Below are 15,290 nucleotides of genomic sequence, written 5' to 3'. Positions count from 1 at the left end.
CTCTTCCCTCCCTTCCTTCCTTCATTTCCTTCCTCCCTTCCTTCCTTTTTATTAATCTTTATTGGTGAAAATATTACAAATTTCGCCCTTTTTCCTCCATTGACCTCTTCCAGCCCCCATACCCCCCCACCCAGGCCTTCACCATCCTATTGTCTGTATACATGTGTTATGCATATATGCATATAAGTTCATTGATTGATCTCTTCCCACCCACCCTCCCCTGCCTTCCCTCTGAGGCTTCATAGTCTGTTTGATGATTTTATGTCTCTTTACTACAATCTCTAGAGCATGAGACAATAGAACAAGTCCCCATTCCTGGTAATAGCCCTTTAGATAATATTTGGAGATAGTCATCTTAACTCCAAGATAGTTTTGTTTTTCAGGCTGATGGCCTTTAAACAACATAGCATATGTACATAACACTAATTCTAAATTTTGTTCTAAAGGAAAATGGTTTCACCACTTATCAACAATATTTTATATTTTTTAAAATTTCTATAGTGAAAACTCACTAATTCTAACAGAGTAACAGAAAACTCTAAATTTTCCTGTGAATTTCAAATTGCATTCAGAGAAAACAATTGCATTACATTGATGTATGTAACCTCATGAGTTTTGCAGAATTCTCACATACTTATTTATGCCACTAAATTCTTAGAAATTGTAGCTCATAAAATTATTTTTTAAACTATGGGTTGTCAAAATATTATTCATGGTTGGATTTCAGCATATAATCAAATTTTAGCCAAAAGTCATTGTTGTGTTTATTCTTATTAATTCAGAAATAATAAATGCATAATATCATTATTTTAAGTGGTACTAGAAACATAATTTACATTAATTCTTTAGGGCAATAAAGGACAGGAAATACTGCAGGGGTGGAAAACCTTTTTTCTGCCAAGGGCCATTTGGATATTTATAACATCCTTCTCAGGCCACATAACATTATCAACTTAAAAATCAGCCTTCTACATGATCTCACTCTTTTGTGGATAATTAAGACCATTACAAACTTTCGCCAGAGTAAATGATAAGGCTTGTGGGCCTGATGTTCCCCATCCTTGACTTCAGTGGGAAGGCCAGGGAGGGTTGGGGGACAGGAGGGAGGGGAGTAAGAGATCAACCGAAGGACTTGTATGCATCCATATAACCATAACTAATGGACATAAGACACTGGGGGGTAAGGGAGGGCAGGGGCTTGTCAAGGGTGTGGGGGGGGGAAGGACACTTATGTAATACCCTCTGTAATACTTTTAGCGAAAAATAAAAAAAAAATAAAAAAATCTAAAAAAAAAAAAAAAATCAGCCTTCTATATTTGGTCAACTATTTAATTAACTTGCCCCTAATGCGGTGGCAGGGCCAGAGTAAATGATAAGGCTTGTGGGCCTGATGTTCCCCATCCTTGACTTAGTGGAATGAAGTGTAACATCATACTAGGGAGAAGAAATTCCAAGGTGGTAAACCAAGCTCTGTAAACCTTAGCTCTCAAATTAAATAATTATACAAGAGTAATACTTACGGATACAATTCTGAAAGTTGTTCAGCTATTGCATAAGCTGTCGGGTCTCTGTCCAAAGCATACAGAGTAATATCTGGCTCTTTCTGCAGAATGGCTCTTGTGTGTCCTCCTGAACCAAATGTCATATCTAGAAAAGTCTAACCAACACAGAAAAAGAAAATTTACCACTTAGCTTGAATAAAACTTATTCTTGTTAGCTATCTTAATTTCTAGAACATATGATTTTCAGAGCTGATAGCAAATACAAAAACAATTATAATTTTTGCCCCGAGTTCAATTTGCTATGCAAGAGACCTGGATCAAATGTGAGTGATCAGTCCAAAAAACTGGTCAGAGGATCAGTAAAATGATAATCTCTGGCACAGGCCGGCCAATTCATGACAAATTTACATTTCACTCCATAAGGTCAAACTGGCCAGTGCTGTGTGCTGCCAGCTTAATGCTTTCCAACACCTGGCTGGTAATGCTATTTCCAACACTTTCTCATCATTTGGAGATTCCCTACAATTAGTGTGTTTCACTTTTTCTTAATTTCTCTAAATGTCTTATATTAAACATAAAGATATTCAAGAATACAGTAAGAATATGGTTATAGGATATTTAAAAATCTAAATAGTTAAAAATCTAACCTGTAAAATTGACAAATTAACAAAAATGACTTGGAAAAAAGCCCAAAGCTTAAGTCAAAATGCTTGGGGTAAATTCTAGCTTTGCCACTAAGCAGCTGTATATCTTTGGGTGAGTTACTTAAAATTCCGGTGCCTTTAGATTTCTCCAGGATTTGGGAAGAAAAAGGTCTAGACAAAAGATATCAGCAATATCTATCTAATTTGTAAGGTGACACATAATTTCTCTTCTAAAACAAGATTCTTTTGAGACTGAAAAACATGTCAGTAATAATTTTCCCAGGACAACAGGACATAATGTATGGAGTGCAGATCTTTAAATGCTAGGATCATTCTTGTTACAAAATAAAGTTAATTGAATCTAAATCTACTCCTTGGCTATTTTACTTGGACAGACCATAAAGAAAATGGGTCAGCCTGGCCAGCGCGGCTCAGTGGTTGAGCATCGACCCATGAACCAGGAGGTCATGGTTTGATTCCCGGTCAGGGCACATGCCCGGGTTGCAGGCTTGATCCCCAGTGCAGGGCATGCAGGAGGCAGCTGAACAATGATTCTCTCTAATCACTGTTTCTATCTCTCTCTCCCTTTCTCTCTGAAATCAATAAAAATATATTGTAAACAAAACAAAAAAGTAAAGAAAATGGGTCAGAGTTAAGCAAAAACCAGACCTGACCATAAGAAACATATGAATGAACAAGTTAGTTGGTTATAGCCGATTTTGAAGTAAAGACACCCTCAGCACATCCCCTCAAAGTTATGCTCTCAGATTAACGTGCCTTTTCAATAAGCTTCACTGATACTGTGAAAATAAAAACAATTACATCAATAATAATATTGAAAACTATGACAAATACAGAAACTATAAACCAGACCATTAAAAATATTTAAAACTTTTTTAAAGTCCAAGAAGAGAAATTCTTGTAATAGATTTAAATGTTTCCCTGCCCTGAATGCTATAACTTACTTCAGGGAGAGTGCTCGTCAGAAACAAGGAACAATTATGCTTTGATTTTTCCATACTAGCTCCCATGCTGAGTCCCAGCCTCTGATCAAATCCTCAGAAAAGTTAGACTTCTATTTGAAGAATAATGTGGAGGAAATCTTCTGATCAAAATTGAGAAGAGGAGGGATGTAAAATATAAGTGATGTTCATGTGGTAAAAATGTACAAGCACTGCCTTTTAACATAAATGTGCTAACATAACAACCTTGCCCTTCTATTACTGTGAGCACAAAAAGCACAGCGACACACATTTTTCATCATTTTAAAAAGTAACTTTAAACCAATCCTAAGTCTTATTATTTGTATGGTTGTTAGGATTACACATTTAAATCTCAAGATCAAATAATTTCCCTTCCCACTCTGTATACTTATTTTATGCATCTACAAGTGGATAAAAGTCTCCCACCATACTTTATCCCACTTGTAAATTTGGTAGGGGTTTAGCGTAATTTAAATAAATAACTTCCAAGGCAAAACTGTAAACTATTTTCTTGCTATGGCCCAATATCAAGCCTTGCTTTAAGTCTGGATTTAAACTAAGAGTATATCAAATAAAATAATTTGCATATGATTACTTTATCTCAAGCCAGGAAAAGTCCCAATCAATATTTAAAAGGAAAAATCCTCATCATTAAGAATACTCTGGAAAATGTGAGATGATTATAATTTACATGATTATTTTTTAATATATCATGATTATGCCCTTGGAGATGTACTAACAATCAAGGATGTTTCCGTAGGAAAAAAAAATCTATTCTTTCCAGTCAAGTGTAACACAAAACAAAAAGTGGGAGACAAATGGGGATTTATGAAACTACAAGTGAACCCCATCATATGCCTTGGGTTAACAGGTGACTGGAGCCATCAATTTTCATTTTTAAAATTATAATATACATTGCTCATCAAATATAATAGTAAATCACTCAGCACTACAATTGAAAAGGGAGCCAATTAGTTTTCTCTTCTTTTGGTCATTAACTTGACATAAGACCACTTTTTAAAATTTGTACAAGTTGATAATAAAATAAGAAGACTGGACACATTTTTTTCATAATAAATGTATAAGAACAAATAAATCTCAATGTTTCAAAATAATCCTGTGTCTCATCTATACATATGTTCAGATGTGTATCTTATGCTCCAAACATACATGAAACTCTTTATTTGAAATTACCTGATATACTTTATCTAAAAAGCCAAACCCATATTTGATACCAACAGTTTACTCTGGTAATTTCACTTATCACCTGTATGACCCTGATCAAATCATTTTAACTCTCTGAGCTTCAATTGTTTCATCTAAGAAATGGGGATAAAATGCACCCCTATTTAAGCAGCTGGCTGGATAATGAACTGAGCGAGAATGGACCCAGTACTACCAGAGATTTCCATGACCCTTTTTGATCCCACAGGATCTGCAAAGGTTAGAACAAAAGGCATCTCAGGGAAAACTAAGTGTGGTAATTGGCTAGTGACAAGATACAGGGCTTCTGCATAGTTCTGGATGGTGTGTGTGTGTAATGTGGGCAGGGGGGGGGGCGGCGGTAGATAACTGAGACTGATGGCTTCTCAGCACAGGTAGTTGAGACTCAGAATCAAAATGAAGATGATTTTTTAAAAAAATACACTAGCATTTAAAAGAATGGATTCATAACTATAATTCTCTAACTTGCCACCAATTAAATATAGTAGGTTCAGTGTACTATAGTAGGTGCTTAGTATATATTTAGTGATGATATATGAAAAAAACCAATCAGCCTCCATGGTAATTATGATAAAGATAGCAACACTCATTTGTGCTTATGAATTCAGAAATGTTCATCAAGATATAAGACTTATTACCATAGAACCATGTAAAACAATTGCAATATGTCCAACTTTTGAGTCATTTAACATCAATGTAGTCCTAATATTACAAATTCATTAATGAACAGAACTTTTCCAGAACACTAATAGTGATCTGTAATTAATAGTGTCATATAACTAACTCTATATAGTATCACGTTTTTATTTGCTGGTCAGCTCTCCTTTACATTTGAAATAGGAAAATGAACATTTATTATTTTAGGTTAGCTCTTTTAAGCAAATACAACTAAATGACATTTTATCCCCAATGGTCTTCTAAATACCATAGAAATGATTGGGTTCTACCAGGATGAGTCACACTTGCATAGTTGAGCTATAGTTGTGGATCTGATATGGACAAGGTACAGACACAGAATTTCAGAGCTCAAAAAGATATAACAGACTATTTATTCCACCCCCTCATCTTACTTATGAGGAGACCAAGGCCCGAGGAGGGTAGCTGATAGCTAGTTGAGGGCAAAGCTAATACTAAAACCTAGCTCCTGTGCTCTTCCTACTTCATCTCATAATACTCCCCCACTGATATTATATAATTGCACTGAAAGGAAAAAAAATTGTTCTTTGAAAAGTATTTTTTCTTAGTATGAAGATAGATGTGGGAACTTTGCATCTTTTTAAAACATATTTTTCAATTATAGTTGACATATATTAATTATATGAGTTCCAGGTATACAACATAGTGATTAGACATTTATATACTTTATGAAGTGATCAACCCATACAAAAAATCCTAGTTTAATTCTATTATTATACATTGCTGTCTTTCTACAGTATACCTAGTACCACACTTTCATACCTCTCCTATGTGACAGACTTTAAGACTTAGCTAAAGATGATACTGAAAGCAGAGACTGACAGAAATCAAGCAATTTGCCCAAGATCATCCTGCACAGACTAGATAATTAGATATTTTTTCCAATCCAACAGTTCTAATCACTGAAACTTTTACTCTGGAATAACATTGCTACAATAGGACACAAAAACATTTTTAGCCATGAATAGTACAAGGGCAGATCTTCAAATTTCATTTTCCTAATGTTGATTAGTCATTTCCAATCTGTGTGAGATTTTTAATAGTAAGTTCTCATCTGAATTTGGAAACAATATGGTCTGGTTTCACTTTAAAATTTCTTCCTATGAATATTTTCTTTTCTGGAAATCACTCATTTTGATTTTTAGAATTAAAGTACTTTTGAAAATTTTAAAACTTCACCTATATGCAACTACTAGTTTCATTTTGAAATATAAAAATGTCTCAGCTCTTTACTTAATTTAGATATTTCCCCTGGGGTGATTAAATTAAAATGTATGGCATTAATTAATAATCTGTATATTTACTGACCATTCAGTACAGCTTAGGATATGGAGGTAATACAAAGATATTACATTATGGGCCTTCCCAGTTTGGTGAGGAAATTTAGACATGCACATAAATAACTACCAGTAAAAAGAAATCAACGATATAATAAAGGCATATATGACATTTTATAAGACTAAAAAATAGATATTTATTTTAACGAGTAGTGAGGTGAATAAATTAAAACAGGTTATAATTCAGCTGGGCCTTACAGGCTGGGCAGAACTGGGGACTCATCCTTTCTTTTTACTCTCCATATCCAGTTACCAAGTACTGTTGATTTTACCATATAAATAGGTCTTAAATCTTTCCAATCCCATTTTTAATTCAGGTCCCCACATTCTGTGCTTTACTGTTGCAATAGGCTCACAGCTCATGTCTATGCCTGTAATCTCACTTCTAATTCTTCTTGCTACCCTGCTAACAGTATATTCTTTCTAAAATAAAATTGTAGCATGTTACAATCCTATTTAAACTCCCTCACGGGCTTTTCAAAGCTACATAACAGAATCCAAACTTGTAGGCATAATGGATAATATTCTCCATATTCTGGCTACAGCATTTCTTTCCATCATCATCACTCACTACTCTCAGACATGAGTTTTACCACATTTTCTCTAGCCACACAGAAGTATGTGCAATTATCAAACATGCCAAACTGCCTTGTGCCTCTCTTCTTTTGTGTAACATTCTATCTTCCTCAAACTTTATTCTCAAATAATTATGAGACTCCTACTTTGTCCATCGCTCTATTCTAAGAGTTGGAAATAGTAGGCCAAAATAGAAATGGCTCCTACTTTCACTTCAGCCTGGAGGTCTTAGTATCTTTAATGAACAGCTCTTTCTTTCTAAAATACTCCTCTATCCTCTACAGTGGTTCACATCCTTCTGGCCCTTTAAATACAGTTCCTCATGTTGTGACCCAACCATAAAATTATTTTCATTGCTACTTCATAACTGTAATGTTGCTACTGTTATGAATCATAATGTAAATATCTGATATGCAGGATGGTCTTAGGCAACCACTGTGAAAGGGTCGTTCAACTGCCAAAGGGGTCGCGACCCACAGGTTGAGAACTGCTGCAAGATGCCCTAAACATCTGTGTCCCTGCTGCCAAAAAATACATGACACATAGAATGTAGTCAATAAGTAGCTAGTGAATAAATAAGTAAATAAAAACAGACTTAAACCTTAGCAAAGGCATAGGAATAGGAAAGGATATGTCATGTATAGGGAGAGCCAGTTGGACTGAAGTCCAGGATTTATTTAAATAAGACAGTGGGAAGGAGAAAAGATAAACAGGGAAAACTTATCAGTTTTCTATGTGCCAGATATTGTGCTATTTCTTGTGATATGCTCCCTATTTTAATCCTCATCGTAGCCCTGTGAGATAGACAAACTAGGAAATAATGCTGGAATGATAGTGTGAAGTCAAACTGCAGCAGTCCTAAAAGGCCAGGATGAGTAATTGGCAGCCTATTTGCTAGATAATATACAGACTTCTTTTCTTAAGTACAAAAATAATTTAACCGCCCACAGTGTTAGACAGATGGTAGGGTGTGAGAACACTGTGGTGACCTGGTGTAGAGCACTCAAGTAAGAGGACACAAAGGCCTGAACTGGCAACCTGAATGGTGAGCAATGACAACTATAACAATGTAGGGTACATTTACTGAGTGCTTATTTCACATCAAATGTAATGCTAACATTTTATCTGCATCATTCATTCATTTTATGAACAGCAATAAACACACACACACATGCACACACATACATGTGCACATACAGTTAACTGAATGTGATTCTCAAAACCACACTGTGAGGTGCGTTACTATTTTATTTTACAGAGGAGAAAGGGTAGGTTTAGGGAGGATTAGGTAAATTGTCTGAAGCATAGCTAATAAATGGTGGAGGCAGACTTTAAAAACAATTCTGTCTCCTAAATATGTACTACTTTGCTTTTTCTTATGGACGTAGAATAGATTAATTAAATGTGGTCAGTGGAGAAGTGAAATAAAAAATAATCACAAAGCATGCTATCTGGGTGACTAAGATAACATTTATGGTGCAATTATTATGTGCCAGCACACTATCCTATATATTAAAAAGGTAATATGCAAATTGACCAAATGGCAGAATGACCAAAATACCCGTGGCCCCTCCCTGCCGGCCAGCCCTGTCCCTGAGCGGGCCCACCCACCCCCATCAACAGAGGGGTTGGACAGCAAACCGCCTGCGGGCCCTTGCCCTGGCCGGCCTACCCCCGATTGCCCCCATCAGGCAAACCGGCTGGACCCCACCAGTGCACAAATTCATGCACTGTGCCTCTAGTAACTCATATAATAGCCTGTATGATAGATAAAATAATCCCATTTTACAGATGAGTATAGTCAAGCCATTTACTTAGGAAAACATGAATTGGTGGTAAAATTAGAGATAAAGATAAAAATTAGATAAGCATTTCGTTTCTCTCCCTTTCACACTGCCCTAACAACACACCCCCCCTCTCCCACTTCCCAGATAGTGTTAGAAAGGACAAGAAACAATGTCTTACTCCAGAAGAGAAAACACTAAAAGTATGAGAAGACACAGGCAGCTTGATAGGGAGAACAAAGAGATTTAAAATTTTCATGTGGGAATAAAATAACTCTTTGTAGTAAACTTGAAACAGTGAAGTGAGGGACATTACTGAGCAAAGATTTTGAAAAGAATAATAGCTAAAAAAATTTAAATCCACAAATGTTATGCCATTAATCTATAGTGGGCAAGAAGTTTGGTTTCCAAAAATGTTTAAAGAACATTAAGTTCTAATTTTGTGTTTAAAATCTCATATTAATAAAAAACATTATATAATAAACACTAAGATAAATAATATTCATTATATATACATATTATATTATGCCACCTTTGGGATTATTGTGGTACACATTTACCAAAAGCAGCGGGGGGTGGGGGGGTAGTTAAAGGGGCTTTGATGTAATTGCTGAGGCAAATGTTAGCAGAGGCAGATAGTTACTCAAACATGATATGATATGATATATATGATGATGATATGCTATAATGAATATTTTGACAAAAAACTTACTAGAGATATTTGTTTTATAATCACTGAAATGTTTATAATGCTAAGGCAGGTTATTGTCCTACCACTGTGTACTGAATCACTCGGGACTTTATCAATGACTTCTCTCAGGCTTTACTTATCTTTTCTGCCTAATCTATTGACAAGTAAACATTTGTCACACTGATGCATTTGTAGACCTGAAATAAATTAGAACATATAACTGTGAACATAGAAAGTCATCAACCTTATAGTCAGCTAACATCCTGAGCAAACATTTTAATCTACGAAACCCACTTATTACTCCCTTGTCAAGGTCCGTTGAGTATCTGCCTGCTACGTGCTTATTTTGTTTAATTTGTAACCATTACATGGGTTTATGTAAAAGGAAAAAATATAAAAAGAGCATAAAAGTTATATCACAAACAAAACAATGCATTGCAATAAATTTATCTCTTTTCCCACTTTATCAAGAGTATGATGTTACTATGACTCATTCTCCTAAATTCTGCAAACATTTCATCTTATAGCTTAAATTCTATCCTATTTACAAAAGAAATCTTTACTTGTCATAACAGAACTCATTTTTAATCTTCTTTATAAAATATGTCCTTCAATTATATTGAATTAAATGATTGCAGTAGTCATCCTTCTTGGTGATGAGTAACTTTTATCTGTACCACGGGATGAATTTCAATCAGAAGTCCCAGCCATGTACAGTGGACTGACATTTGATCAGCTTGCAGATGCAATGGATGAATTAACACAAATAGCTAAAAATAATATGGCATGGCTGATTTCAACAAGCTTAATTTCACAGAGATCTCTTGTGAGATAATGCCAATATGTCAACATATTTTTAAATAAGAAAATAGTTTTTATCTGCACCTTCAAGAAATTAGTACAATATATTCTGCACATACTTTCCCATAAACACATTATATAACTACTGAACATGCTAAGTAGGTATTTTCTTCTAAAAATTATCAAACATATAGTTTATAGTAGTTGAAAAAGAATGTGAAAATAATGCAATACCAAGCTCTTTAATCAATGTGTTCAGCAAATGTTCTTTGCAAAAAATAATTGGGGGGGAGGGGAGATGTGTGGCACAAATCGTTTTGCTAATGTCAGTCTCAACATGGTTCTAATGTTAAATTCTTATCAGCATTAAAATAAAACCAATGATGGTAAAATTTTCCATTACTTGGCCTTCAAATAACATCATTTCTACGCAAATCATGACTATTATGTGCATACAAGGGCAGGCGAGTAAGAACTTCCATATTCTTTACCTTGTTTGAACATGTAATTCAAGTTTGGACAAGTTTCAGACTCAGAATAGGAAACACTACATCACCATAAAACCTTTGTGTGAAAATGTTAGAAAGTAAAATTTAAGAAGTGAAAAAGTTTCATAGGCAAGTAAGAGGAAAAATAATTAAGAAAGTATCTTTAAAATTATTCAAAATAACTAGAAGAGGCAGGTCCAATGAAATAACTAAATATTTTTACAACAAACTGCTTTGTGACTTTCAAGTATTTTATAAAGTAAAAGACAAGAGACAAATGATGCAGCAGGTTGTAAAAGAAAGAGACTGAGGTAAAAATCTCTGCTTTCTGGTCCAGAATTTATTATTGAATTGTCATAAAAGTTGAGTAAGTTATTTAAGTATTCTGAATCTCAATTTCTCATGTATAAGTAAAGACAAATACACTGTTCTAGTCCACATCACCAGGTTATAGGGATATGAAAAATAAGACAATATGCAGGAAGAAAAATAAAGAGTGCTCTAGAAATATTACTAATAAAACTCAGTTAAATTAATGAATATTTATAAAACACCTAAATTTCATAATAATTTAGACTAGACACAAAAGTATTTCTAAACTTGAAGAAAGACTAACAAAACCTTTATAAAAGGAGCCTCTCAATCATGTAACACTTCTACAGGGAGAAATTTCACTGAATTTCAAATGCAATAAAAATCATCAATGACATATCTGAAATAAGACAATTCCATAATTAGTCTGACTTTGCTATGTCTTAAAACTAAGAAAACATCTTTGAATTATCTTTTAATTCAGCCCAAATTGAAAAAAATGCCACTTACAACAGGATCTTTTAAATAATCTTTCAAGACACATTTTAGAACGTAAATATTAGTACTTTTTTTTCAATAGAAATAGCTTTAAAGATTTTTATTATTTCCCTTTAAATTTTTATCACCCAACTAATCATGTTTTCAAGTATGTAAACAACTCCACATAGGAACAATGAAGTTGACAGTGGGACTAACTTAACTATGCTGTTATTCTGCCATATTATTAGGAGCAAAGCATCTATAATTTTACAATTTTCAACTGACTAGGAAGAATTTATACAACTTTCAAAGTGGTAGTTGACTCAAAGGAAAAAATATTTATACTAAAGTCAATTAGCTAATTATCTTGACAGTAACGTAAAAATTATGCATTTGTATACATTCTGTATGGAGAACACAATTTTGGAATATAAATTCTGTATGGAGATACAAATTATAAAATATACTCTTAGTTTCCTAATGGAAACTTGGAAAGTCCATTTGGAGAGAGCAAACATACATCAAAAAATGATAAAATAACAAAGAAAACTCCAAACATGCCAAATGCCATTACATGATAATGTTAATAACAAGTAAACTGTTTTATGGAAGAAAATAATATTCTATGCAGGTATGGTCTGAAAAGTCTCTTTTATCAAAGAAGATGACCCTGAGTGAAACCTGGATTATAACTAATTACAACAGAAGAAATAAATCTAAAGGCAAAGATACTTATTCTTAAATCATTAATTGATTTAATTGTATGCAATACAAAATTTGTAATAAGAAATAAACCAGGTTAAGTGTAAGGTTGTTTAACCTTCCTGAGTCTGGTCTTAGTTATATAATGGAATCAAAAACACTGGCTTTATAAGGTTATAATGAAGATTAAATGAATTGTGGTACAAAGTTCTTAGAATACTTTCTGGCATGTAATGAGTATAATAAAACAAAAAACAAAATGAAAATACCTACTACTTCCATTGACAAGAAGCAGGAGAATGGATGAGAGCCCACGGACTCAAAGGACCTGTACTGGAGTAATGACATATAGGAAAGGAAAGGTCCTTATGAGAGAGATGACAGAAGGAAGGCTACCATAAAGTACTCTAAGAACTGACACTTAGTTTAGATACAAGCAATAAACTTGGAAGGAATGTTAAAGTTGTCACAAACTTTTCAAACCAATTCTCATGAAAGAATGATAGCACTAACCAAAAAAAAAAAAAAAGAGAGAGAGAGAGAGGAGATATCTGTTTTTCAGGGAGTCACCATGATCCTCTCAAAATCTGACCATCTGAAGCATCTGAAGCATCAATTTATAAGCAGAGGCATATTTCTTTAGCACCCATAACCATTTCTAATTTATCAATATAACTTTAGGTCTAAATCAGTGACAACAAGGTTTATGTATCAATTCAAGATCACCAGCAGAGAACAGGTCATATTATAGATGGACCCTTTTATTATTACTATGTAGAGAGGTAACTCACCTTAAGGTTTCAGGTTACACTGGAACTCATGCAGTCTATCCTCTGAGTCTATGTTCTTAATGAAACCTCGTGGTTTCCTATAATTTGGTTTTGAATAGCATAAATTTCAGATCATGACAGCCCTCTTCTGCTGAGAACACAGTGGTGGCTTGTCATTTCACAAATCCCTGCTTCAAAATTTGCCCAGCCCACCTCACCCAACCTGTTGTATTTCATTTTCTACTCCACTACTCCTGGGATCACTCTTTTCCAATTAACAGAGCCTTCTTGCTGTCCCTCACATGCTCCTGTCACAAAGCCTTTGCAGTTAGTGTTCCATCTGCCTGTCCCAAGGCAGCCCAGACAGTAAAGGATAGAGCAGTTGCTGTTTTCTCTTTAAGTCTTTGCTTTAAAATAATCTTCCCAGTAAGCCTGCCCCAAATAAAACTGTAATCCCTTTTCTCACCACCAACAGTCATTTCACACCCCTTCCTGGCTTTACTTTTTCTTCATGGTACTTGATCTAATGTAACATACTCCAGATCTTTCTTTTTTTATTATATTTACTACAGGCTCAATGCACGAAATTTGTGCAAGAGTAGGCTTTCCTTCACCCGGCTGCCAGCACCGGCTTCCCTCTGGCACCCTGGACCCTGGCTTCCCTCCGGCAGCTGGCAGACACCCGGGATCCAGGCTTCCCTTGCAGCCCCGGCTTCGTCCGAAGGTCGTCCGGAAGGACGTCCGGTCTAATATTAAGCTTTTATTATTATAGATTGTCTATGTCCCATCAATTGAAGGCAAGCTCTAAGCCAGTAGATCCGCTTTTGTATCTCTAATAGCTGAAACAGTATTGGTCACATAAAAATTAATAAATATTTGTTGAATATTTATGAATAAATAAATGAATACAAATGCATTGATGATAAAACAAATTTTGGTTTCAAAAGAATAAAGGAGAAAAGGGAAAAGAAATTAGTATTTACTGAGCATCTGTGTTTGCCAGGAAGTCTACAAGGTGTTTAGCATACATTAACTCACTAAATACTAATCTAATTCTTCTGTGAGGAAGATATTATTTGCCTTATTTTATAGAACAGGAAAGAGACTCTGAAATTAAGCTGCTTTCCCCAAAACAAACTAAAGTAAGTAACGAAGCTAAGGTGTGAACACTGATCTTTTTGATTGAGGGCTACTAAGCTTCCTGCCTCATAGCCAGGATTTACACATCTAATCTAGCAGAAGTTTTTAAAAACATTTCCATGAGTAGGCCTCATCATATTCATATGAAGGGATTCAATTACAGGTAACTTCAAATAAATACTACTATGATGATTAGTTTTATGTGTCAACTTGGCTAGGCTATAGTAACCCAGTTATTTCATCAAACGCTAATAAAACATTATCTGTGAAGATACTTGATAAATGCAGTTAACATCTGAAACAAGTTCGACTTCAAGTAAATGAGATTCATCTCTATAATGTATAGAATCAATTAAAAGGCCATAAAAGAAAACCTCAGGTTTCCTATAGTAAGAGGAAATGATACCTCAAGATTACAGCACTAATCCTTTAAAAGGTGTCTTAATAGTGTTGTGTGAAATAAAGAGATAATTCATGTGAAAATAACTTGTATACTATAGATCACTACACAAATATTATTTTGCCATTAAATATTTTATAGTGACAATAATAGCATGACATCTACTTGTAATTCTATTGCAAATGTGTTGAGAAATACTATCTTTCAAAACACCAGAGATCAAAAACCAGAAAAGAAGTCAGGCAATCACTGAATCCCAAAGTCTAGATCACGGTCCTGGTTCTTGAACAGTTCATGAAACCTATGTTGTGTGTCTCCTGTTCTTCCTCCAATTATGATCACCCTACACCAATTCAAAAGTATGGCTGGAGTACTTGAAGCAATAATTGAAAAAATTAGTATTTCAGAGTTACAATGGTATTTAAACACCTAATAGGAGCATTATAGTGGGAACCATTTCAGTTTCTAAACATGCAAACTACTATAAATATATTTTTAAGCACAAGGAGTATATTAGATTAGGATATAAAGGAAATGACTTCTTATCTATATAAGTAGGATTAGTAGGACCGATATAAGCTAATCTTCCCTATATACTTGCTTTCTTCTTTTAAAGTAGTTCTTCTGAGTTATTTCTATATATTATAAAGCAACCAAAAAGTTCAATATTTTCAATTCATTCTAAATTAGATCTTCTTAAATCATTCCTTCTGGATTTAAGGAGGAAAGATATTAAGTTAGGGGAAATGTCAATTTTTTC

The 15,290-nt window shown here is 34.3% G+C and overlaps 1 protein-coding gene across 1 annotated transcript in view; it reads right to left on the bottom strand.

Moving 5' to 3' along the window:
- Positions 1-15,290, bottom strand: part of METTL15 (methyltransferase like 15) — a 168,672-nt gene that overhangs the window by 91,857 nt on the left and 61,525 nt on the right. The window contains exon 4 of the mRNA XM_006091602.3: positions 1,521-1,657. Within this exon, the coding sequence (XP_006091664.1) occupies positions 1,521-1,657 (137 nt within the window). The remainder of the gene's footprint in view (positions 1-1,520; positions 1,658-15,290) is intronic.

The sequence above is a fragment of the Myotis lucifugus genome, unplaced genomic scaffold, assembly GCF_000147115.1.
Source record: "Myotis lucifugus unplaced genomic scaffold, Myoluc2.0 scaffold_92, whole genome shotgun sequence".
NCBI classification, from domain to species: domain Eukaryota; kingdom Metazoa; phylum Chordata; class Mammalia; order Chiroptera; family Vespertilionidae; genus Myotis; species Myotis lucifugus.
Note: the sequence above shows the minus strand (reverse complement) of the source record. Positions and strands in the feature narration are given on the sequence as shown.